Source organism: Passer domesticus, chromosome 4 (assembly GCF_036417665.1).
Source record: "Passer domesticus isolate bPasDom1 chromosome 4, bPasDom1.hap1, whole genome shotgun sequence".
Taxonomy (NCBI): domain Eukaryota; kingdom Metazoa; phylum Chordata; class Aves; order Passeriformes; family Passeridae; genus Passer; species Passer domesticus.
In genome coordinates, this window is record NC_087477.1 from 44433943 (window position 1) to 44459956 (window position 26014).

At 35.7% G+C, this 26014-nt stretch overlaps 1 protein-coding gene and 1 long non-coding RNA gene across 8 annotated transcripts in view; both read right to left on the minus strand.

The window, feature by feature from the left end:
* The window catches only part of LOC135299989 (uncharacterized), a 180322-nt gene extending 175142 nt beyond the window's left edge, over positions 1-5180 (minus strand). For all 5 annotated transcript variants that reach the window (XR_010361842.1, XR_010361841.1, XR_010361844.1 and 2 more), the window contains exon 1: positions 4965-5180. This is a non-coding gene — a long non-coding RNA (uncharacterized LOC135299989). The remainder of the gene's footprint in view (positions 1-4964) is intronic.
* Positions 5181-21689: 16509 nt separating this feature from the next.
* Positions 21690-26014, minus strand: part of FSTL5 (follistatin like 5) — a 368231-nt gene continuing 363906 nt past the window's right edge. For all 3 annotated transcript variants that reach the window (XM_064417538.1, XM_064417536.1, XM_064417539.1), the window contains one exon: positions 21690-24108. In XM_064417538.1, the coding sequence (XP_064273608.1) occupies positions 23406-24108 (703 nt within the window). In that variant the 3' untranslated portion in view covers positions 21690-23405. The remainder of the gene's footprint in view (positions 24109-26014) is intronic.

The following is a 26014-nucleotide window of genomic DNA, read 5'->3' on the forward strand; positions in this document are numbered from 1 at the left end:
TCAGTACATGGCCCTCTTTTCCAACTTTTCACACTTCAGTACTAAAAATGTGATAGAACTTCAGGTACAGTGCTAAAAGCAAAATATCTGTCAATACTTTACTTGAAGAACTTGATAAGACCGAAAAGCCAAATGTTTTCATAAATCCTTAGTAAATTTCTATATGTATGTGATGTTTTACTTAAATATAACAGACTTAAATAACTCAGGGTAGTTTGTTTGTTTTCTTGTAGCAAGGTGTGTTTTGAATGTTTGTGTTTAGTTTGGGGTTTTTTTTCCCCAGATTATGTCCTTATAGCCTTGAACTTCCATTCCTTGATTCAATACTAGATCAGAAGTGATAAGATTCTACAAATAAACATTGTAACTTCTTCTAAAGTATTGATCTAATGAGTTCTTGTGGAATTTCCAGCTAACATTATGGAATAAAGATTTTGGCTACTCAGAACATTTTTTCCCTCTACATTATAATCAGAATGAAAAGGTGTTATTTCCTTATTTCTTTAGTAAATTCTTTGATCTGACCAAGCAAAACCTAGCTAAGCAGAATTTGACCCTCTAATCAAAGCAAGCAAAGAAATAATTATTAATAGCTAAAATAATTTGAAAGTAATAAAATTATTGCAATACAAGGGATTTTTAATTAACTGAGAGCTCTGTTATTTTTTGAAAAGTGATCAAAACAAACCTGGATCCAAAGAGCTGAGTGTTTGGAAGAATTATTTTAATTCATGGTAAACCGAGTTTCTTTAATGGTTTAACACACTTCTTTTCTTATTTTACATTTCTTTAACACATTTCTTAACTGTTCAGAAATTACATGGATGTTTACCTTTGTGCTCTGGGCAAGGCCTTAATGTTGGAGCTTCTATTTGCAGAAACAGAACCAATGTCCTTTGGAATTGTCCATTTCATAATATCAAAAACAATGAGGATAATAAATACGTTCACCCTATGGGACTGCTTGGTCTACTAGCATGTCCTGTGGGACTCAACTAATAGCAATCTTTTTGTCAGATCTGCCAGCAATAATGTGGATTATTTTGAAAGTTTTGAGATATCAATCTTTCACTGTCCTCCAGGGCTGCCTGGAGGACAGAAGTAGAGCTTCATAAGGAAATAGCAGTGTTCATCTCACATTAGAACAAATATAACTTTGAACTTCTGAGGAAGATACATTAAAAAAGTTACAGACCAATATGAGCACCCATTTCATGTCCTGAGGGTCCAAAACCAAATGCTGGCCAAAAAGAAAAAAAAAAAAAAGATAGCCTTGTTTCCAAATAAATGCTTTAACAGTCTGACTTCATCACATTCCTCTCTTTGCACATTTGTTCTCCCCAAATAGCAATGTTTTTTTGCACAACCCAATGAATTCTGGAAAAAGACATGATTTAGCCAAAGTCAGGTATTTTCATTGGAGGTTTCTGTACTTCCATCATAGAGTTTAAACGGGCAGAGCTATGAGGCTGACTAGTCACCACTATGGAGAATAGCTCATTCTAGGTCCTATTGAGTAGATATTAACTGCTTATTTGATACTGCAAAGGTTAAAAAAAACCCAAACCAACCACCCCATACACACAGGCTGGAATCTCTGTCAAAGAACACAATTATTAGACCTGTTATTCATTTCATTTTTTGCCAGTGAATGTTTTTATAATTTTACTTTTCCCTGTTATTGTAATCTACATCTTTCTATGTTGCCATTTTGTTGCAAAGGTTTCATACCTTCTTGGTGATTTTCATGAGCAGCTCCTCACAGCCACAGCACTGACTCCTTCTCCTCTGCACAGCCAACAAACTCCAGCTCACATCTCCACCAGCCAACCTCTTAATTGGATCCAGCTGTGGCCTATTAAGGGCAGGCTTGTTCTTAATGCTTGATAATTAGCACAGCTGTAACTCCTCAGGGGTGAGATGACCTTCACCACTATCTCTATTCTCCTACCTTCTATCTATCCACACTTATACATGAGAGGATTTATAAAAAAAAAACAACCAAAAAAAAAAAAAAAGAAAACTCAAGCTCTTCCCTTCTTTCATTCTGAAAATATTTTAAATGTATTTTATGTTATGCAATTGTAAACAAACACAGTCTTATTCAAGTCTTGACTACCAGTTATATATGCTTGAAAAATATTTTAAATACTTGCATGCAATATGGGATGCTTGGAAACAGTATCATGACATTGTCTCAAGATGCTTAATGAAAGATTAAGCTGCATGCTCTACATAAATGATATTGTCATCCAAGGCTCTCTTTTTTTCTTCCATAGGAGCTAGAGCACTTTTCTGCAAAGAATATACTCTATATGTAATGGTCTTGGAACTTGTTTTCAATTTGAATTTTTTTCTTCCTCTTGTAGTTTCAAAGGCAGCTTTGTGACTGTTTTTGGCCTGCTGTGATTAAGGGGCATATATTTAAGTGGAATTTTAAAGAATTCTCAGAATATATGCTCTTGGATTTATGCATTTCATCTGTGAAATTGAAGCACTTTCTTTAGAAACAAGAAATGCTGCAACCTCTGCTCATGAAAGGAAAGCAATATTCTGCAAGAAGAGACCACTCAGTACAAAAGCCTAAGGGTTATCAGTAGGATATATTAAAATATCTCTCCTATCTCGACACTTTCAAAGGAAGAACCACAATGAAAGGAATTTAGATAATATATTCCTTGAACGTGGCTATACCCAGATGATTCCAGATGGAAAAGTGCGGAAAGGGAAAAAAATAAAGGAGGAAATGGACACTCTCTTGCTTTAACAATGGACCAAATTCACAAATAAGAAGATAAGAATTCCACAAACAAATTCAAAGCCTGTCGAAACTGGTAGAAAATGTACAATATTGGCACAATTCTTAGGAAACTGGTTTATCTTTAGATGTTAGAGTCTGATTAGCCTCCAAAGCACTACAGAGAACATTTACATTTGTCCAGTGTTATATTTCTGATCCTTCAACCCAGTCCCCCAGATGTGGCAAACAAATTTCATAATTAATTCAAAAAAAGGTCCCACCCAACTAAAAATGCTTAGCCGGTGTTCCCTCATAACTCCAGCCACAAAGCCATTTCACCACCTTCTCCACAGACTTCCAGTGTTCAGCCTAAATGTGCTTGTGCAGACTATATAACTGCTAACTTTTCCATCACAGTTGTTCCTTATCCTAATCACCATTAACTTTAGACTTTTGAAACCTAGGAGAATACACATGCCCTTTCAACTGTTTTTATACCAAACTAAGAAAACCAAAGAGCTATTTTTCTCTCAAACCAATATAAGTATTCAATTTTATTATTATTCTTACTGTCTTCCTTCAGGGTTCAACTTGGAGTTCAACTCTCAAGTTGCACACAAAAGGGATCTCATCAGCTTTTACAAAACATTCTTATGACTGCATTTTTTCCTAATGGAAATGCCTTTTCTAACTAGTCATACAGCAAAATTTCTAATTCACTTCCCAGTAAGCCCCTTTTCTTCATATTAGTGCAATGCAAAAATAACAATTGTTTGGATTTGATCCAGATTACTTGTGCTCATGGCCATACTATATAACAGCTTTATGCTTTTCCTCATTTTCATTACATTAGGCAAGGTATATACACTTTATTTTGATTTTCACAACTTATCTAATGCAGTTTTGTCCATTTTTTCTTTATTCCTTCATTTATATCCTCTTAAAACTCAGAAACTAACAAAGAATTTTCCCCCTCCATTTTCCAAAGAAAATAGCCAGCATGCTTCTTCTTTCCACTATAAATTTTTAATATTTTTATTTAATTGCAGATATTGTCAGAACAATGCAGAGTTCCAGAGTTTCCTACTCTATGATCCCATGTGCCACTTCAGAGGTGATGACTTTTGCAGATTTCTCTTTTGTATCTTATTTGTGCCTCTAATTTGCCCACAGCTATGGCTGAATCTTCAGCAGGCTCCCAGCTAGGATATACTCACTCAAGGCAAAGTATCCCTAGACCACAAGAAAAAAATCTTTCTGGGGAACAATAGATAGGACATTATGCCCAGGTGCATGACTGATAACTGTTATTTGAAAAATAACATTTTATATTACATCATTCCACACCTGCATGGTGCCTTTGAGTGGACTACTGCTATACCAAACAGTCTAATATAACACTGCATATCAAAACAAACAAACATAATTAGTTTTTTAATAGAAAGAACCTCATCACAGCTGAATTCAACCAAGACATACAATTTATCATCAAACTGACGCAAACATTTCTAGAACAAGAGAGAAGAAACTTTTTCAGTGTTTTTGGTTACTCAGATACCTCTTTGGCTGTTACAAGCCAGATAATTATGTTCTGTCATCCACAATGAAACATTTATCTGACTTTACTCCTACACAAAAATTAACTTCTAGAACTACCAAAGTATCCATTTCTTGAAAGTATCCAATTTTTTTTTCCAATTAGCAATACACCAGTATTTCACTACTACTATTTTTTTCACTTTTTTTTTTTAATCTCCCATTGCTTGAAGACAGATTGCCAACTACACTCACAGACTCTGTTCTAAATCACCAAGCTATCAATAGAGCGACTGCTGTACTTTTAAAGAGTTTTCCACACCCTTTAAAGCATTTGGAAGCAGAAAGACTTCTAAGAACAACCTGTTCATATTTCATCACTGCCAGTTTCCAGTTTAAATTATGTAAAGCAAGATAAGCAATCTGCAAACTTCCAGGAGGTGCACAAAGTTTAAGGTATAAGGTTAATGCAAAAACTGCCAAAATCTATTTCACAATATCTCATCTTAAACATCTTTTCAGAACTAATAGGAGCACCACATGTCATTAAAGTCAGCAGCCCATATAGATGTCCATCCATCACTACAGACCTCTTTGCACATTTTAAACACACTTGAAGTTTCTAGTTCCAGCTAAATGATTAGTTTTTCTCTCTAAAGAAAAGACATGAAATTCATCATGCAATTACCTTAACATCCTGCTGCAGCAGAAAGGGTCTTTGTAACTCATCTGCAGCCATACACTTTGTTTCTTGTATGATAGCTGATCAGAAAAAGAACAGTCGGACTGACTCCAGGGCAGGAAGTCTTTCAAGAATTGTGGTACAGCCTGTTCTTGGAGATTAAACCAAAACTGTGAAACAAGCTCTTCTGCCAGAAAGGAAGGAGTCCTCATTCTTCCTCAATGTACCTGAACAACTTCAGCTGGGCAGGCACACCCCCAGGAAACAAATGCATCACAGGTGTGGATAAGGAGATTTGGAAAGAAGAGCTGGGAATAGGAACCAGAACTAATAAACAGTGGGGAAAGGAAGAGCAAAGTGGAGTTTTGGGATGAAAATTTTTTTGTTGTTGTTGTTTTTCTCTATGTTGATTGATGATTTTGTTGAAAGAAATTCCTTGCCACCAATGTTTAAATGAATGCTAGTTTAGCTTTAATAAACTTTAAGCTTCAGGCAGATCAGTATCAAAAGTTCTGTCTAGTTTGCAGTCCCAGCATATTGTTACATCTTTATTTTCTCCAAAAGTTGTTGATGTACAGAGACAAAACAACTAAACAGATTAATTTTCAAATCCTCATTCTTTGTGTAATAGAAACAATGGACACAAAATTAATTGTCAGTAACAAGTGAACTATTTAAACATATAAAGATACATCTGTTAGAAAATATCTTTAATTAATAAAAATGTGAACATATAAAATAAACCCCTATCTTTTCAGACTCAAACATTCAATGGAAATTCATTGGTTCAGCAGAACAAATGTTTCTTGTTTCTAGATAATAGGTGAAAAGTCAATAAAAATAAAGAAATAGGCAAGGATTTCCACGTAACAGCCGAAGATATTAGTCCAAATATTTCCCTTTTCTTAGTTCTGAGTAAAGCTAGGAGCTGTTGTCTCAAGCAGTCCCTGTTGCAATTGCTCATTTACTGCCTTGCAGCTGCTCCATTCCATGTTCAGCTGCCAAAAGGAAAGGACTCCCTCACTTGGTGGGCAGCTTGCACACCTGAGTGAAGGATAACAAGGCTGGCTCTCAAGCTGCATGTGCAAATATGAAGCTGGACTAGATAGAATTCTGAAGTGCTTTCATAAAACATTTCTTTGCATGTCTTCTAAAAAAATCAAATCTTGAGAACTGTCCAAGGGGAAAAATATTTTTTAGCTGTGCCCTGCTGTAGGAGTGTTATCAACAAATTTCTCCTAAGGAGCAAAGCATTTGCATCAGCTGTAAAAGAAAATACCCTAACCAACTGGTACTGCTAATCATAATGATGGGTAGGGGAATCGTTATGTAAATGATCATTTATGAAGCATCTCACTAGCATCCCAACAGGACAATAAAGCATTTCATAAATAAAAGGAGTTGCTAAGGCAGAGTAAGAATTTTCTTTGGTTTTTTGGTTTTTTGTCAATGACAAAGGGTCTGTTCATATTTTGGTCATACTGAATAAGGCTGCAACGTGTTTAAAATAATTTCTGAGAAACAGAAAGATCTTGTGAGAAAGTAGGTCTGATATTTCCCCTTTCTACTGCACTGTTGAAAGACAGTAAACAAAGACTATCAAACACTTTGCTAAGAAAGCCCAACTCAGTGAAAATTCAAATTTGAGAATGCTATAATACAGTATGACTTTGATAGCATAAAGAAATGATATTCTTATTTTTGATGTCACAAAGTTCATATGTGGTATCATAGTTTGGGCTATCCACAGTAATGGGAGAAGGCTGAAGTCAGTTTATCTTGTGCTCTAGTAGTTGTAAGAACTCTTATAGACTCATAGCAAAGATTAATTTATTATCATGTACTGCTTTAATATCAGACTGTAATCATTGTTAAGAAATGGGAAAGTATAGAAATATTTTCCATCTTCTGATTAGAATGTAGGGGTTTTCTGAATAGAGACCTGATTTATAGCATTATTTTTAGTACCTATTGAAAAAATAAGTCTGAAGTTTTTATCAAGAAACAGTATATAAACAGATTAATCAGATCAGAAAGGAAAATTGAGCATTTACCACAAAAGGTCATCTGATTCTGAAATTGTCTGGAATCAGTTTCATGAAATTAGGATTAGCCATACTTTAAAAATATCAAGAATGTGTTAGGCAAGTCAGTCTGTGACATTTTTGGATTTTTCTTTAAAGACAGTACTCTGGAAAATTGCTGGTGAAACAGAAGTCTCTGAGACAGCTGTAGAAAGAAGGAAGTATCATAGAGAATAAAAGATACGATTGTGAACAAGAAAGAAGTGATTACAAATGTCACTCTAAAGATATATATCTACAATTACTTTTATTTAAAGGAATAATCTTAGTGACAGGTTTGCAGGATGCCCTTAGCTAGCACCTGCAGCATGTTTCATTTATGAATGTCCTGACTTAACCCTTCTCTTTGATACTCCACAAATTCTAAAGGGTTTCTGAGAACTCACGCACCTTCTGTTAAACAGATTTCCCACTTGTCACTTCTCCAAATAAAGTTTGAGTACTACTGTATTAGTAGGAAGAAAAATCACCTAAAATTCAATTCACCAACAATAGATTAAGAGACCCATCCTGATTCCTAATTTCTTCATGGTAAAGGAGACTTGAAAGTTCATCTATCAGGCAACTTTTCTGCTGTGTAACTGCATTTCTGCAAAAGATCCTGTCTGGTTTCATTAGGGTTTTTTTGTCTGGTTGTTTTTATTCACTCCAAAAAAGTGAATAAAAGTGATTTTGCTTATTCTACCTGGAACCAAAAATTTGTGAGGCAGATGACTTCAGCTGAATTGAATTCTGGGACACTGGCTAAATAATTTTTAGCTACAGATGAGTGTCAGATTTTGCAGAAATTTCTACTTCAATGCAAGAGTGAGGCAAGTTGAGAGGACAAAAGTATTTTGTTGTAGGAGCAATACCTTTTTTTTTTTTCCAGAAAATGGTTGTCTTTCTCATGCGAATTTGTAGTTGCTAATTTTTTGCATATGGTAGTAAATTACAAAGAATTGAAAATCCAGACTCTCGGTTTCATCTTCAACAGCATAAAAAGGTCCTGGATGACCCTCTTAGCATCCCATCCCTACCCTCTGCCCATCTTACATTTCAGAGGCAGGGCCAGAAGGTAGGTAGGTATACAGGTAAATAATTATTGCATTGAAAATTCTTGAGAACTACTACACTGTTTCCAGTTGTGGTACAGTGCTGAGAATTGTAGGACAGCTCTTCAGCAAAGTGGGGAGAAGGAAGAAAATGATACATCATTAATCATGACAGTAATTCCAAATGCCAAGCAATGTTCTTTTAAAGTTCTTCCAGAAGAAAGGGTTTACAGTGTATGACAAACCACTTGTTAATGGCTCCTTCTTGTGATTTAATTCATGCTACTCGGGAGCCTTAGGAACCCAAACCCCATGTTTTCTAGACTATAGCACTATCTTGTAGAATAAGCAACTAGAAGATGTCAAGACAGTAAGAAAGTTTTGAGAAAATATCTTAGTATTCTCAAGAGCTACATATACTGGCTTTTTGACTTGTGTATGACCAAGGGATAGAACTATGTTTCATACCTGAAATTGTTTGTTCTTGAAAATAATTACCCTCTAAACTTTTGTCCTTATGAAAACTGCATAGACTTTGATTTTTTTAAAATATAATTTCAATTAATATATTTATATATTTTCAAATGCTGGGACAACTAAAGAACTGGAGTCAAAATAAAATATATTTGTATACACATGTAGAATTTATAACAAATATTGCATTTGGATGATTTTTTTAAAAAGAGATTGTTTAATATCATTGTCCTTTAAAACCCCAAGTGGTATTGTTGGGGAAGATATAATTCAGGTAGCTCAGCACTTGATTCTTAGTGCTGCCACTTATGTCTCCAACTAACAGAAGATGCAAATTATGCTATTATGAGAAATTAGATCAAATAAGATAGAATTGGCTCTACAGACCTCATAGAAAACCTAGATTTTATTTCAGGGCTTTCATAAGCCAAAACTATTAAGTACTTTACAGTCCAAAATGTTCTTCCAGTGTTTTTTCCTTTAGTATTGATGTGCTATGCAATCAATTTTAACTATTCAATAGGAGGAAGTTGCTATAGACAGGTCTTCCAGACTAATTGTGTTTTCAGGAATAGTGAAAGGATGAAATGTAAATAAATTAGACGAAAGATGAAATAGATCTTTTCAGTTCCAAGGAGAGCTGATAATGCCTGTTATGGGTATGTTATAATCAAAGAACAGTTAAGGCCAAAAAAACCCCATAAAGGTACATAGAGAGCCTAGAATTTATTTTTAACTGATAATAATCTTAACAGTCTAAATATAATAGAACAAACTGATTGGTCTTGCCACAGTAATATTAAGTTATAGTCCAAACTCATCCTCAAAAGCCTTACTATTTATGTCACTAAGATTGTTACTCAACACTTAACTAACAACTACTTTTTTCAGTGGTGTTGTGTTCCCTGTTCATATCTGTTGTGTCACAGGGTTAGTTGTCTGCATCAAGCATGGACGTGGTGGCAGACCATCAGCACCCTGAGGTGTTTCCAAATAGGGTTTCAATTTAGGTGTGTGTACAGGACCCCTTCTGCCTCACTGCTGGCATTCAGCTGGGACTACCTTTACATCTGTTCTTATCACGGTCTGCTTCTTTCACTGATTCACAACTCAAGTTTGAAGACTGCACACGGCCTGCCTCAACTTTATTTGCCATAAGGGGCTACTGGTCTTTAGGCAAAGAGTGAATAACCTAGTCTGTCAGACGTTTATAGTCAATTGTATTCACAGGAGTAACTAAAGCTAGGAATTAGACCAACAGAGAAGTATAAAAAGGTGGTTAAAGTAGCTCAGGCCAGGGCAAGTCCAGACAAGTCCTGAGAACTGCACAATCAGGTCAACACAAAATCTATAGCCTTTTACTAGTCATGAAAAAGGTCATATTTACCATCTTACTGGCAGGGAAAATACGACAGTAATGGTCAGGTAAAACTCACTGAAAGGGCAAATTGCTTTAGTAGATTATGCAATGACAGAATGCCTGTTAAGTCATTATAGTTTGAAAAGAGGAAAATCCTTGAACAAGGCCAAGGATACAGCAAAAATTGGAGGAATATGACTAAGAGACTAAAATTATTAGGTCAGAAAGTTAGGTGAAAATTGTATTATGGCAGTTAATGCACTCTGTAGGTGGGGGAAAAAAAAAAAGTAATATTGGCAAAAAAAACCCACAAACCCAAACAAAAGCCTACACAAGCTCACACATTTAAAAATTACCATGAGCTGAATGTCAGATTTCTGTGCTTTAAAAGTACTGAGAAGAATTTTCTCAGAACATATGGATCTCTGTAGAAGAAACTTAGGTGTGGGGCTTGTTTTGGAAATCGTCACACCCAAGATCCTAGCCCAAGGGATGCATCCTGCGGTGCTGCAAGCACAGGAGGGAAGGGAAGGAAAGGACGGGACCGGTGTCACACTAGATGGCGGTGTTGCTCACCGAGTGATCCCTGGAAAGTGACACCTTGCCACTCTGTTGGTGGCTAAAATGAGGTAATGCACATCTGAGGGGAAAAAAAAACAAACAAAAAACAAAAAACAAAAAACAAAGATTCTTTCTGATAAGTCAAGAATTTCTATGTAGACTGCATGTGAATTTGGAAGCTCAGATATTGTTGAATGCATTTCATTTGATATGTCCAATGGAAAAGCAAATTGTACAAGGAAATCGAACACTGATCACAGGCAGAATTGTATGTGAGTTCACAGTGAAAGCAGAAAATGTTTTAATTCTACATACAGACCTAGAGGAATTATTCTAACATTTAGTATGGAGAACAACATGTTTCTTATCATAGAATGCTTTTTAGGTTGTTTAAAGGTCATCTAGTTCTAACCCCCCTGCCTTGGCCAGTGACAATTTGTACTTGATCGGGTTGCTCAGAGCTCCATTCAACTAGTCCTTGATACGTTGTGGTGAATTCTCATTCTTAGAACATGCTTTTCTATCATCAACATGCTTTTCTAACACATTCCAGGCAAAATGAATGGGTGAAGACTGGGGATAAAGGAAAGGGGAAAACATTATTTCAAGAAACACAACTTGCTGTTCTTAAACAGTTTCAATGGTACCTGCATCAGTCATTCAACCAAACTCTTGTGAAGTTTGTAGAGTAATGTAAAAAGTAAAATGTCAGTTGCAGGAAAATCCCCTTTTGCATATATTTTATTGAAATTCCTTTCAGTGATGACAGTTACTAAAGTTTAACAAATCTGAAAGCACAAAAGGGTGCCACATGAATGTAAAGATGGAAAGGAGTCAAACCAACATTCAGTTCCTTCAGTAAAACTCTGCAGAGAGCAGAGAAGGTACTAAGACAGAGTCTACGCAGACTTAGACTGACTGCCTTGTTGCTGATCTGGCTGCCCATTGCCTCATAAAACCTCACAGAAGAAAAATGGGATTTTATTCTTTAAGGTCTAAAAAACTCCCAAACAGTTTAAAAAAGTGCATATTAGTAAAGTCTAAAAGCATAATCTAGAAACACCAGTTAAAATATAGCGTAGCTGTGTAAACAGGTAATCTACATTTGAGTTTGACTTTTCCCATCCTGAAAAGTTAAAGTTCTGGCTCTTTGCAAGGGTACCTCAGCTTTGATAGAAATGAAGAAATTTTAACATTTCACTCATGACAACATGAGAAAGCAATAATACCTCACAGGGCTTTCCTGAAAAGCTGAATCCAGCAGAACTCTTCATTAGAGATTTGTACGAAAAGCCATGGACAGCTAAATGACTGGAGTAACAGAAACAGTTAAATTTTGACTGTGTACAGTTTCTGTGTGGTGCCTAGAAACCCAATAGCAGTGATTCAGGCGCATGAAACTAGAAAGGCAGAGGAGTACTAGTTGAATGTAGGCTAGCCCCAATTCATTGATGAGGAGAGAGCTATAGAAAAGGCATCTTAGAATATAGTATTTTTTGGTATTTCCAAGCAACATATGAAAATGCTAATGCCATTGGACAAGGTATTAATGAAATGTCATGTCAAAAATCTCAATTTATTTCTAATCTCTATTTTCAATATGGAAAAGTGCAAAACTGCTAGAATAATCATTTAGGCTGGAAAAGACTTTTAAAATCAAGTCCAACTGTAAACAGACTAATGAAGGTCTAAATGTTTGCTAGATCTTTCCTTCCCAGAAAAAATTGCTGGCCTTTTCAGGGTATGTTAAGAAGGAAAACTAAAGAGGAGAAACTGGAATGACCCTGCTGATAACAACTTGCCTGAGTGTGACAAAAGTTGCTGACAAATTCAAACACAATTTGGCATTGTGCGCTGAGTAAGCCAGCAGATCCCACTGAGCACTTGTGGGGTTCCAGGATAAAGGTGTTTGCCTCAGAATGTCACACAATATGTATGCTCGACATAAAAATGAGGTATGGCACACAGCCACATACTGCCCCAATTCAGGTATTAACAAGAGAGAATATTATGGAGGAAAGGAAAACCTTTCAGACTTTTTTAAACAAAGGAATGCTAACAATGAAAACAGTGGCACTATTGTGACTGAGGCTTCCAGTAAGCCGATTAAAGTTTGTTTGTCCCAGTCATACTGAATTTTTAACCGGAGTCTGACAGTATTAATGTAACAAACTGAAGAAGTCCCATGATTTCCTGCTTGCAGGGCCTTATTTGCATGTTTTACCAGATCTAAGAGAAAAGCCACAATAGTGCAGCAGAGGAGCAGTTCTTAGAAATTCTGGCATTTGCTAGTAATCTGCAAAAGTGTGGAAACCAAATGGCAGCTATTACAGTGCAATAGCACAAAGCTTCCTCAGCTTTTCTTCATATTGTCATTATATTGCTTAAAAGGGAAAAACAAACTGAACTACTTTCCTGATATGTCATTGTTTGTCCCGGTACTTTTTCATTCAGTGTTTTAAACCGCATGGTTCAGAATTGGTCAGGGCTTGCTTGACCTGCCTTGAGATCAGGCACAGAACTTCTGTTTTATAAACAGAAGAAAAAATTTACTTATTTTATACTTATAGTAGCAACCTGTGGACTGTGTTGGTTAGAATTTGTCCACATTTTGTTTGAAAACGTAATTTGGGATTGGGTTGCTGAGGCATAAGGTATTATGATGCTTAATACGTTTATCTTTTCTCACAAAACTCCCATTCACATGCTGTGAATTACATTGGGTTCCTGATTAAATTTTAGACCCACAAAACATATAAAATACCTGCATACAAAATTTAGATCCATAGAAGCTGTGCTTACCTGCCTCCTTCACTTGGGCCTCTAAATTCTCCTGTGCATGTCAGCTTCCTCAACATTATTTCCAGAAAACAAAGGGTCTGTTTCTGGGGCAGATCAAGATCTTCCCACAATGCTGAGTAAGTTGAGGATTTATTTCAGACCCATGTCAGCAGAGAGTAGGCTCTTCAGAAAAATAGTGGGGTCTAATCCTTTAGGGTGTTTTTACCCTGTCCTCGAGATCATTCTAACATAATCGGATCAAATTAATAAAAATCTATCTGCAATATCCAATATAAATCTAAAGGCCTGGAAATTACTTACACTGGAATGAGCAAAACAAGAAAGCCCACTCAGCTCAATAGGTTCTCTCAAGTTTTCTCCTGAGATACCAGGTGTCCCCACGCTGCATTAGAAGATCCAAGGCTTTCATCTGTGGGTGTGAATACCACTCCCAGCTCCAAAGCTGAGGCCAAATTCTGTTTCAGTTCATATATGAACTGAAATTCATATGTTAAGCACTATATGCATGAAGATGATAAGTCTGATGATAAATTTTACCCTTCAGCAGTCTAGGACAAACAATTAAATGTTTCAATCAATTCAGAGAAACCCCAGACATCCTCACGTTGTGTGTACTTTGGATTAAACCATTGTATTTCTGCTCTGCAATGACTCTGTAGTGTGTGGCTCTGTGGCACTCTTCTCAAATTACAACAGACTTGCTTCATTTTCCACAAATCTTGGACATTCAGAACTTTCAGAAACAGTAAGTTGAAACTGAGTCTAATATATCCTACTGGAAGACAAGAACAACTTCACTAAAATAAATTAAATCACAATAAGTAGCAGATGAAATCCAAGGAGATTACTGTATAACATTTGGTAATAGGCAAAAGCCTGCACCTTGTTTGTGATTATTAAAGCAGACTAAATACCATAATAACAAAATATAATTTTATTTTTTTGTATTTTTCTGTGGTTTTAAGTTTTCTTCTCAGGTCTGTTCAGGATCTGAATTTGTCAGTGGAGTGTGCCAAGAGTGTTTTTCTGTCCTAGTTACCAAACAACTGAGGGGCATGAAAACTATATCTTAGTTTAAATGCACTTGAAAACCAGGTTAAATAAAGATAAATTGTTCTTCAACTCTTTTCTGTGATCCAAAATGCTCAGACTTTTTTACAGATTTAAACTGTATATCCCCACTCTCCTGTCAACACTCTCCTTATGAACACCAGTAAGGAAAGAAAGGTGTTTTAAGGTTTTTGCTCTTCCCAAATTCTGATTCTGTTCATTTACTGATATATCTTTCAAACAGCCAGAAGGAAAACAAATCCTATTTTATGTATCAAATACTTTGCTTTAAGGATTTGATATACAATGCCAAAGAAATTCCTTTGAGACTTTCTGACAAAAATTTCCTGACAGAGGGATGACCTTTCTTGAAATGAAAACTATCAACAGCTCACTCAGATGAGAAAGAGAAAAGGAGTTCACAGAACTTTGAACTAAATGACTTTAAACTTCCAGGAACAAGGCAGAGTGCAGTTTTTCTGCCCAGACAAAAATTATTGCTTGATAATTAAAATTGACTAAAATAAATATTCTGGATGGAATCACTGTTTATGAGAAGACAGAGGATAAACTATATGCAAGAGTAAAATGTTGGGATGAGTAACACTAAAAAGGGAAACCTCTAAGAAGCAGTTTAACATATGGTTTAAAATTATAAAGGGAAATTAAATGCACTTACTTAACAGCACTTTATGGAAATTATCTAGGCATCTATGACATCCTTAACACTGTGCGTGTTTGAAAAAGCCAGAAGAATTACAGTATTTAAAATCAATAATACCTGATACCATTTTGAATTAGAAGGCAAAGTGTCCAAAGAAAATACTATTTTCTTCTTTTGACTTCCTCCTATATTATGAGTACTCTTATTTAATGGCTTGAGTGTAGCTGAAATTTAAAAATATTTCACTATTTTCTGAGTTTAGATTCTTTGTTAAGAATTTTTTTGTGATTACTAATCACAACATTAATATAATTCTCCCTATTCACTGTCTGGTACTGCAGTGTTTTGATGTAAATGTACTTTGTTACCCAATGGATAGTGAAAGAGAAAGCCATGTCACAGGTAAAGTGGAATTGGACTCTGAGAAATCCTGACTTTAGATACTAAAAAATCTCTGATGAAAAAAAAAAATATATTTTTTTTAATTTAAAGGAAACACTTCATTCATGTTCTGGTCAATGTGAAAAGGAATAACACAAAATTATGCTTGTTCTACAACTGAGTGGTTCTTGGGTACATATAATGGTCCTAACCCTTATACAAATGTGAGGGTCCCAATTTAAAAAAAAGATTTCCTTGAACAACAAGAGAAGACATGACTGGCAATACAGCACTATCTGAAGAGTTGTAGTTCACTTGTATAAACTAATACTTAGAAAATACTTAGGAATTACTGAAACTTAGAATAAAAACAGGAAAAGAGTTCTCTATTTTCCTGCTTTCTATTATATGCCTATGTGTGAGGAAAAAAGAGGTTTTCAAAAAGAAGAATGATTTGGAATTATATTGATATGAACAAATTAGAGTGGGAATACAATGCCTTTGATTCCCAAAAAGGCTGTCATTCAAATGGAAGTATATTTGGAGAAGGAATGGAGAAATTTAATTCTCTTGTTACCAATTATCATCGCTCTGTAAGGTGTGTAAATCATGATGAATCTAAATGAATAAAAATCTACAGTGTGTAATTGAATCTCAAAATAAAATAAGGTCTACTAGATCTTAATAATAAGTTTTCTAGTAAAAAATAATAATAAAAAAGCAATAGCAGTATAATAGTATTAACAAAAGCCTTAAAGAAAAATCATATTTGTTGAACTCAGAACATTTAGTCCTTGGCACGTTTAAAATGTTTGGAAAACCAGAAGAATACTCTGTGGAACACCAGGTAGTGTATTTGACATTCTCATGCATGTGTGATGGTCAAACAAACCTTTCATTTTTTAAGATGAGGCTCATTTAGGTCTTCTTGAAAAAGGGCTTCATTTATGTACAAATATTTCTGTTTTTTTCTCCATCATGTTAACTAGCAGCTCTTCCCCTCCTAGGAAGCCTCTACCCTTAGAACATCATAGCTTCACTGTGTCTCATGCACATTTCTTTATATAAGTAAACAAAATGAGGGCAAGCATGAAAAATAGGAACACACAATAATTTCTGCTCTCAGCACAAGGGAAGATGGCACAAGCAGCAAGATTTCTGTTACAGATTTCTGTTTCAGAACAACAGGTTATGGATCCCAAACCTAATAGTAAAAATGATGATGGAAAATAAAATATTTTAACTTCTCTAACCTTAGTCCCAAACAGCAGTGCCATAGCATTGACAGGAATTCTCCTAGACCCCATGTTTTAGAGAGTTATGTGCAGTTTGGTGAAATCTGGAACCAAGGCTTGTCTTCATCAGGTTTTGAGCCCAAAATCACTGAAGATTCCTGTACTAAACTGAAGATAATGTTCCACCTGCCTGGAAAAATTAGGCAAACACCTTTCTTCAGTGAAGTAAATGAAAGGTGTTATATTTGGGTTTTGAAAACAGTCAGAAGGAGGAAAATCTCTATCACAAGACTGGGATCATCCAAACAAAACAGGTGAAGTAAAAGCAATATTATGTAATGTAATATTATTTAAGATGAAAATGATATATCATTTTAGCCAAAACTGATCTGAGCATCAAATACAACTCCAAAGGTCATGTTGATCTTGTGGGAAAGAGGCTCACTCCCACAGCTAAATCTTTCATTTAAGTTTACAAGGTAAAAGAGGACAACATTTCAATGCCAGTAGGACCAGGAAAATTATTGTCTCTGTACTTGGCACTGGTGAGGCCTCACCTTGAACACTCTTTCCAGTTCTTGGCCCCTCACTTCAAGACTTTGAGGTGCTGGAACATGTCAAGGCATAGGAGTTAATGGAGGGTAAGAGACTAAGTCCTGCAAGGAGCAGTTGAGGGAGCTGGGGTTGTTAAATCTGGAAAACAGGAGGCTCAGGGTTAAGCTCATCACTCTTTACACCTGAAAGGAGGGTGTAGCCAGGTGGGGGTCAGCCTTTTTCCCCAGACAACCAGGGACAGGACAAGAGGAAACAGCCTCAAACTGCACCTAGGGGAGTTCAGGTTGGACATTAGGAAGGATTTCTTCACTGTATGTAGTTAAACATTGGAACGGGCTGCTCATGGAAGAGAGCAGTGTTCAAGAAACAATCGAATATGGCACTCAGTGCTATGGTCTTGTTGACATGGTGGTGTTCAGCCAAAATTTGCACTCAATCTTGAAGGTCTTTTCCAACCTTACTGGCTCTATGGTTCCATGGTCCTAAGATAGCACAAATGCCACCCCAGATGTCCACTTAACTGGAAATTAACCAGGACCCAGGAGCCACCTCCAGCCTGAACAGCATTAAATTATGTCATCCTGCTCTCAAAGTATAGGGAGAAAGTTTATTTGGAAACAGCATCCAAGTACACTTGTAAAGTGTATCTCATTTATTCTTTACAGTCAACATAGAGAAAATGGCTATTTATTAAAAATTTTAATTAGAATGCTTAAAAATTAATTTTCCATAACTTGGAGACTTAGCTCCTCTTTTCTCATTTTTGCAATAATTTTTCCTTATGTTGCTTCTACTTCTTCGCAGTATTGGCTGCAGCATTAGCAATTATTTAGCACGGGTCTACTGAGATGAGGGCACAGAGGGGAAGGGAATCTTCTTGTGGAAGATTCCAGGAAGTTACTGGGGTATGGTGAATTGTAGTTTGCTTTTTTCTTGAATCTTATACAAGGACAGTACTGAAAAATATTACCAGGCAAAAGTACTTCTTTTTTTGTCATAGGTTTAATGACAATTAAAAGGAAAGCATATACCTGAATTTTCATTACTAGAGAAAAATATAAAAAGAAGCATTGCAAAATGAGAGAAGTATTATCCATCCGTGTGTAAAGGACACATACCTTGAGAAGATTAAAAATAAGAACATTACCATCATGACTAATAACAGGAAACTATTTTTTTCATCTATTAGATTAAAATAAGAACAAGTTTAATATTCATAAGCTAGAAGAAGCAATCTTTCATGCATTAGTTCTAAATAGAAAAAAGCAATTTCAGTATCTTTCAGTCTTTTATCAGTAACTGAATTTGTCATACTTTGTGAAAGATAGCTCACTGAAAGTTTTAAATAATTTTTAAAGTAGTGGCACAGTTACAGGGCATTTAACCCTTTAAGAGGTGACAGGCAGGATAGATTAAAGTGAACTAGTATCTGTAACTCCTGTTTATGAATTTTTATCAGTAGTGTAAATAGATTTTTGACACATAGTCTTGTTAGTACTTTCTCTGAAAATTTCTTGTTAAAAAGAAAAAACACCTCTGTCCCCTCCCCACCAAAAAACCCCATCAAAAGCTCTTCAAATCCAAACAAAAACACCCCAATATAAAACCCCTTGAAGAATCTGGAAGTTGAATTACCTGTGCTAAGGAATGTAAACATATCTTAGATGATGATCTCCTAACTCTCAGGTTACAGACCTGTCAGAATCTCTTCATTCATCAATGTAACAAGGAAATAGTTCACCATGCTGTCTTTGTTGCCTTTGCTGTATTCTCCATAATGCAATCCTAATTGACTATAAAATGAAATGCTTCTAACATCAGCATAAGTAGGATTTCACCTATTTCTTCCAAATTCAATTATTTTGATACCATAAAGCACTGTAAGTACTGATTTTTATTTTTTTTTAATTCCAGTATTACACAAAATGCACTGATAGCGTGTGGAGGTAGGAGTTGGACACCCTCTAAGAGGCTCCACATTAGGAGGATTTAAAGCTTAATACCAAATTTACTTTATATAATTGTTGTTTCATGGCATTTTGATTTTTTAGAGTATTACTGCAGCACACTGAAATCATACCAGAAGCACAATGTAGCTTTTGTAATATGCAGTTGAATCACCATGCAAACCTAGCTCCCATTGCCAGCCCCCGTATTCTCATCATCGGGGTGCTGGGTGTGTCAAGTCACCAGAAAGGAGTACAAGGAATGATCCAGGTCAAGCCCATTACTCTCTTCAAAGTTCATTTTAGTAGCTGGCCAGTTTTCAAACTCAACCCCAAGGTTGAGCCACACATACACTTTCTGCCCCCATGCTGCTCTGGCTAGCTCAGGACAGGAGTCACCACTAATTATCTCAGCGAAAGCTGTTTATACAACCTGATGACTCGTGGTACAGTTGTGTATCTAAGCCAAAGTTTACTTCTCAGTCCCCCTAAAAAATGCAGCTTTCTTTACAATAATTGGTCATTCTTGACATTGTTCCCTGAGCTCATTATTTTTGCCCTTCTCCTCCAGGTCTTCCTCCATTGTGGGGAGATTGGTCACAGTGAAACTGTGTCAGTGTGGTGCAAGTGCAAAGGTTCTCAACTGCTGGGCTCCATCTCACATCTCTCTAATTAGTGTACGTATGTACAGAATGAGTTTTTCCTCTCTTTTTCACCTCATATGCTCTATCTTGTTGCTTTCTGTACTTGGCTGAAGTTAGGATTTTTAGACACTAACTTGTTACGAAGTTTTTTTTCTTATTTAACAAACATATTCACAAAAATATTGTCATACTTATGGATCATGACAGCTAAATAATGCTTAAATATATATTTTTAAAAATTCTTGTGTCCTGCATCTTAGTTGCTAGCCTCAAACAAAGTTAACAGTAGCATTCTTTAGGAACTGCTTAAGATGAAAACCAAAATGCAAAGGACAAACTGATGAGAAGTGAACAGGACTTGTTCCGTGTTGCAGTGCTTCTTTTGAAGACATGACCATAGTTATGATATGAGCTCTCCTGTCTAAAATTGATTAGTAAATTAACAGACAATTTTATTACACTACTAAACCATAGTATAAATCCCTAGAAAAGATTTACTACAAAATCTCTGACTAGGGATACACTTAAGTGGTCGTGCTCACATTTGGACACATACTCAGATCTTATCTACAATGTTTTTCTCAAGTCCTCCTTCGCTCTGCCATAGCTCTTTTTCAGATACATCAAAAGGAGCACTTACCTCTACATATTTCATCCTGTGGAAGTTCTACAATCAGCTTAGGATTTCCTGGAATCCAAGAAATGTGTTCCAGATTGTAAATGACAATATTCTTTAAAGTGAGATGTTCTGAGCTAAGGATTCCAAGTGACAAAAAATACTGGTTTTTGAGTTTTGCTTAGGCCATACCATAACATTTACAGGTTTTACATTAAACTCAATCAGAAACTTAAACAACTAAAAAAAAATTAAGTTTCCATCCCCAAATTGTAATGATGGAATCACAAGACAACTGAGGTTTTAAGAGTGCTTGGCAGGTCTCTAGTCCAACACTGCTAGTCACAGCCAGTTCCACTAAAGGTCAGATGGGCATAATCCAGATAGATGTTAATAAACTCCTAGGATGGAGTCTGCATAGTCTCTCTAACCAATATGCTCCCATGCTTGACTGTCATCACAGCTTTTCCTTATATCCAGCCTGAAACTCTTGATTCAATTTATGCTGCTGTGTTGTCCTCCTGCTATGCACAGCTGTGAAGAATCTAATCCTGTCTCTTCTGTAACCTCTCATGGGTACTGGCAGGCTGCTCTTAGGCCTCCCTGGAGATGTTGCCTCTCTGGGTTGAAAAAGCCCCCTTACCTCAGCTTTCCTCATAGAGCTGCTAGCAAAAAATGGAAACAGGTTCCAGCTCTTCTCCTCATTCAGATTACAACTTTCAGTCACCCCACCTATATTTGAGAAAGCTGAATTTCAACTATAAGAGCTATCAAAGCAACCATGGTGATCCAATATTTGTTTAAATTCACTTTAAAAACAACGGTGAGAAGCTGTGGCCATTGTTTGCAGACATAGTCTGGACAATATAATCAAAAAGAAGTAGAATTGTTGAAGGCAAATAATAATAATCACGTCACTCAACCTGCTGGTCATGTCTCTCTTGATGTAGACCAGGATGGAGTTGGATTTCTGGGTTGCAAATGCACACTGCTGAGTCATATAGAGCTTTTTATCCAATAACCCTCCCAAGTCTTTCTCCCCAAGGCTTGCCTCAACCTATTACCCACTCAGCCTGTACTTGTGCTTTAGATGTGTTAATAATGAGCTTGTGGTATAAGATGAGCTTTCCTTTGTAGCAGCCAAAGGAAACTTCTCCAGTTACTTAAGCTTTTCTAAAAATTTTTCTTTCCCCACTGCGTATTATTTTGCATATATATAAATACATCTATTTTCATACATCTATTTAAAATAATAGGTGCTTTCAAATAGTCAGTTTACTTGCCAGCTCAGTGGCTGATTGGATGATTCACCAAAGTCAGGACTGTTTAAAATTTATGGGGTTTATTCTCCTTTTGTCAAGCATTTTCTACATACAGAACATTCACGTGGTATAAATTACAGAACAAAAACTGCATGAGACAGACTACTGCAATTGAGTAACAGACAGTTTACATGATTATTGTTTGCTCACAATGGAAAAGAGTTCTTAAAAAGGAAAATAGATTCAGTAGCTAGAAATGTAAGCAAATTTTTATCTCGGTTAAAGCTACTTACCAGGAGGTTCGCTCAAGCTAAAGAGAGATCTACTGTACCACACAGGGCAGAATGCTCAATGCACACAAGACTACAATGCTAGAAAATTCCAGATTTCAAAGCAATTTTACACAATCTAAATTGCAGTAAAACTTTGTTTAAAAAAAGATATTTTTTTCTGATTACCTTCAGTAAATGGAGGTCATTTTAAGAGCTTATAAGCATTCTTTAGCAAAAACATAATAAAAATAAAAATACTCTCAAACTTCTAAGTCATTGCTCTGAGTCTGGATAGATATTCACTGCTGGCTTTCTACTGACTTGTTATTCTACTTCTGAGAATCTTATTTTTCCCATTTACATGTTTAACCAGTGTTATATTAGAATACTAAGTAAACAAACTATAAAAAATACAAAGTTTTTGTTGTTTGTTTTTTGTTTTTGTCTCTTTTTTTTGCACTAATCCAGTTGGATGCAAGAACTAGAAAATCTGTTGAGCTAACCAAATGGTTTAACAAATAGGAATCAATGGTACAATGAATAAGCAAAAATGTTGTCTACTGGTCGTAGACTTCAGTTCTTTGAATTCTCATTTTCCTAAAATGCATTTTCTTTATGTTTAATTAACAGTTTCCTCAATGATATAAGTGAAGCTTTGTGATGCCAGGTTTTAAGAATATGGTTTATTCTGAAAGAATGTGCAATATTTCTCTTGAGCAGACTTGAAACTCCTTGCTGACGACACCCTGTAATAGCTGAAAAACCTAGCATCTATTTTTTTTCTAAAAAAAGGTACAGCTTCTGCAAGCAGCTTTCTCAGCTAAGAGACCATAAAAATAAACTCCAAAATACAGTGATCAGAAAACACTGCAAATATATAATTTTTTTCCTGTCCATGTATGTTGCACAACTTGTCACCTGGAATTTGATAGCAGAACTTTCTTTCCAATGACAAGTAATCCTGTAGCCATAGTGGGAATAAATTTTATAATTTCTACATTTGTCTTTCTTGTGAGACTTTCGCTTCAAGGCACAAAAAGATTTAACAGTGGACTGGACAGGACATAACATTTCAGCTTAAGGAGTCAAAGGTTGTTGTACAACAGCTCTTGTTTTGTGTCTGAAGCAAAAAAACCCAAAATTTGAATAATATTTAAGTCTTCCATTTACAAATGCAAGGTATCATATTAAATTTCTTGAAGCTTTTTTGGTTGTTTTTTTTTTCTTTTTTACACTAATTTATTATACTTAGCATCAATTTCAATATTTCATTATTTTAAAAAACACAATCTCAGCTGATAATTAATAAGGAGTGCCATTATCAAACAGCCATCCTTTTAGTCACTTCACGTGGAAGCTGATTGAAATTGTGTACATGTCAGAGAAGGAACAGGTATAGAAGGGCCTAACAATTTAAAATTAAAATTGTGTAAATTTGAAGAATGGTGTAATTTAAGTGCAATGTACTGTAAAACTATTAAGTCAAGTAAATATCTAACACAGATTCTTATGCTTCTCCAACCCAAACTACTGTGTTGCCTCTCTCAACTTCGGTGATTTCACAATTTAACTTATTGAGCCGTCCATCCAGGATAAACAGAGATTCCTTGGAAGGGGTCATGAGATACTGACCAAAAAGGCCACTGTCTTTTATAAGACGGTTCTTACTGTTCCAAGGCCATTCGCCTGCCTTCATGGGTTCCTTCAGACTCTTCACCATCTTCACCTTGCCAGAAGAGAGCTCCAGGAAGAGAACATCAGTCTGTGTGCTGGAGCTGCAGTAGACATTGTATTGATGAGCTTCAGTGAAGGATGGCTGAAAAGCTACATCAGATATGTGCAAATTAGTGTGAATGTCAAATGCATCCTGTATTTCTCCTCTCACTGTTATGGACTGGATCCTCAGGAGGCCTTTTGCATCATCAATGCTGAGAAGGTAGTGTCCATCTGGAGAGACGTGCGGCGTGCCCGTGACGTCGCCGTTGTATCCAACCACGGAATCAGTAACGCTATCCACGATGAGCTGCGGCAGGACAGCCCCAGTGGTGTCAGGCTTACAGCAGATAAAAAGATATCCTCCAAGATGTGTATAAGCCAGTGACTTGGGAATGCAATTATAATCCTTTAAACTAACTGTCTTGATGTATGACATCGTTTCTAGATCAATTTTCTGGAGCATGGGATCGTCCTTATGAAGAATATATCCAAACCTGAAAGGAAAAGCAGAAAACCAAAGTCAGAGTTCCTGTGTGCATTATGTATGAATGGGGAAAGACACCATGAGCAAAGGAGATAATATGTGCAGCGGTGCATTGCTATACATCTCAGCTTCAGATGTTTCAGATATTAAGCAGTTTATAATATTTTATTTTTAGTGTTGTAATTTAGAATGTATAAAGAAATGCCTAAAACCCATTTATTTGATTAATGGGAAAGCTCTTTTTTCCTACTCACATGAGGGAAAAGTAAACCATTACTTTCTAGTCATTTCTAACTTTCACAAAAGCCAGGAAGGAGAAAAAGATTAAATATCAATAGATACCACATCCCATATATTTGAATTCAGTTCATGGACTCTTCAACTTACTTGGGAACATCAGCTTAACCCAGTGTGCATTGTTATTCAGATCATTATCTGAATCTTCCTTATTTTAATTCAATAGAAATTAATATCATAAAAGGATTTAGGTTTATGCCTCCTAATCACCCAAACACCATATTTCTTACAATTTAAATGATCCTTTCTGCTCTTCCATACATCAAGAAACTCACCTAACATGAATAATATGATTACATTTTAAAATCCTAGAGCTGATTGATTGTAACCTTTTAATATAAACTATAGCACTATCTTTAATGGTAATGTATGTTTTGACTGCACAATCAATTGACTATATATAAATATGTGCAAAAAAGATACTTCTAAATATTATGGAGCCATGTGAAAGTATATTAGCTTTACTTATCTAAGTAGCTTACACAGCACTTTCCCCAAACAGCTGTTTTCTTTTGGCACATTTCTTGGCTCTTTCCTCTGAATCTTTGATCCTAAAAACGAGGCTGTGTGATGATAAATATAATCTAAAAATACCTTTCACATCATTTTGATATAAAGCCATATGACAGCCAGAACGTTCCAACAATTGAGCTGACAATAACACAAAATTTTCACACTGTACTTGTAACCCCAGTGTACTTACTAATCAGTGAACTGCCAAAGTATAGGCAAAAAACATTTCAGGACATTGTTCAGGCAGTTCCTCAGTATAACATAGGGTGAATTACATTACAATTTCTACTGAACACTTAATTTTAGCCCCACCTTCCAAAATCCTTGCATACTGCTTCAGTATCATAAAAGCACGGAACTAAAGAACTATTTCAATTGTTAAGGACCTTAGGATTTAATTTGGTCCAAATCCTACCCAAAGATGGTGCAGTGTGAATGACACTGTCCACGATTACAATTTGATCTGATTATGAGATCAATTTTGTCTTCAGTTATTCAGCCACTTATAAATACATTAATTCAATCATCTTGGTTAGGAAAGTGTGAGTGAGATTTTTTGGAAGTTATGTCTGGATAACTTATTTAAGATAACGTTACTCTTCTATTCATGAGGTCTGCTGTTCTGCCATAGAAAAAGATCAGGATCATAAGGCAGATCTTGATTTTTAGGTTTTTTTTGCCACATAACATCTGTTTCTTAATCTTTTTGGGTAGCCATTAACTCGTTGATTCCTGGTTTCATTATTAATTGGTAAGTATTTTTCAGCTATAAGGAACAGACCTATGCTGTATTATGTACAAAATTGTCCTGTAATAGAAAAGGTTAAATAGGTAACAACACTGACATTTCACATCTCCATATTTAATAACCAGTGGTAGACACATGAGCAGCGGATACAAAAGGACAATAGAATTGGCTTATTGATTGCGTTTTTACATAACAATGGAAAGCAATGATCAGTGAACCATCCTGGAACAGGAGTATTCACAAGAAGATAAAGGGAAAATACCTAATTTTAAGGTCAATGTGATGACAGGTACTGAATAGCTTAATTTTAAGCTATTATAATATTATTTAATCTATTTTAATAAAAGAACACAGTGCA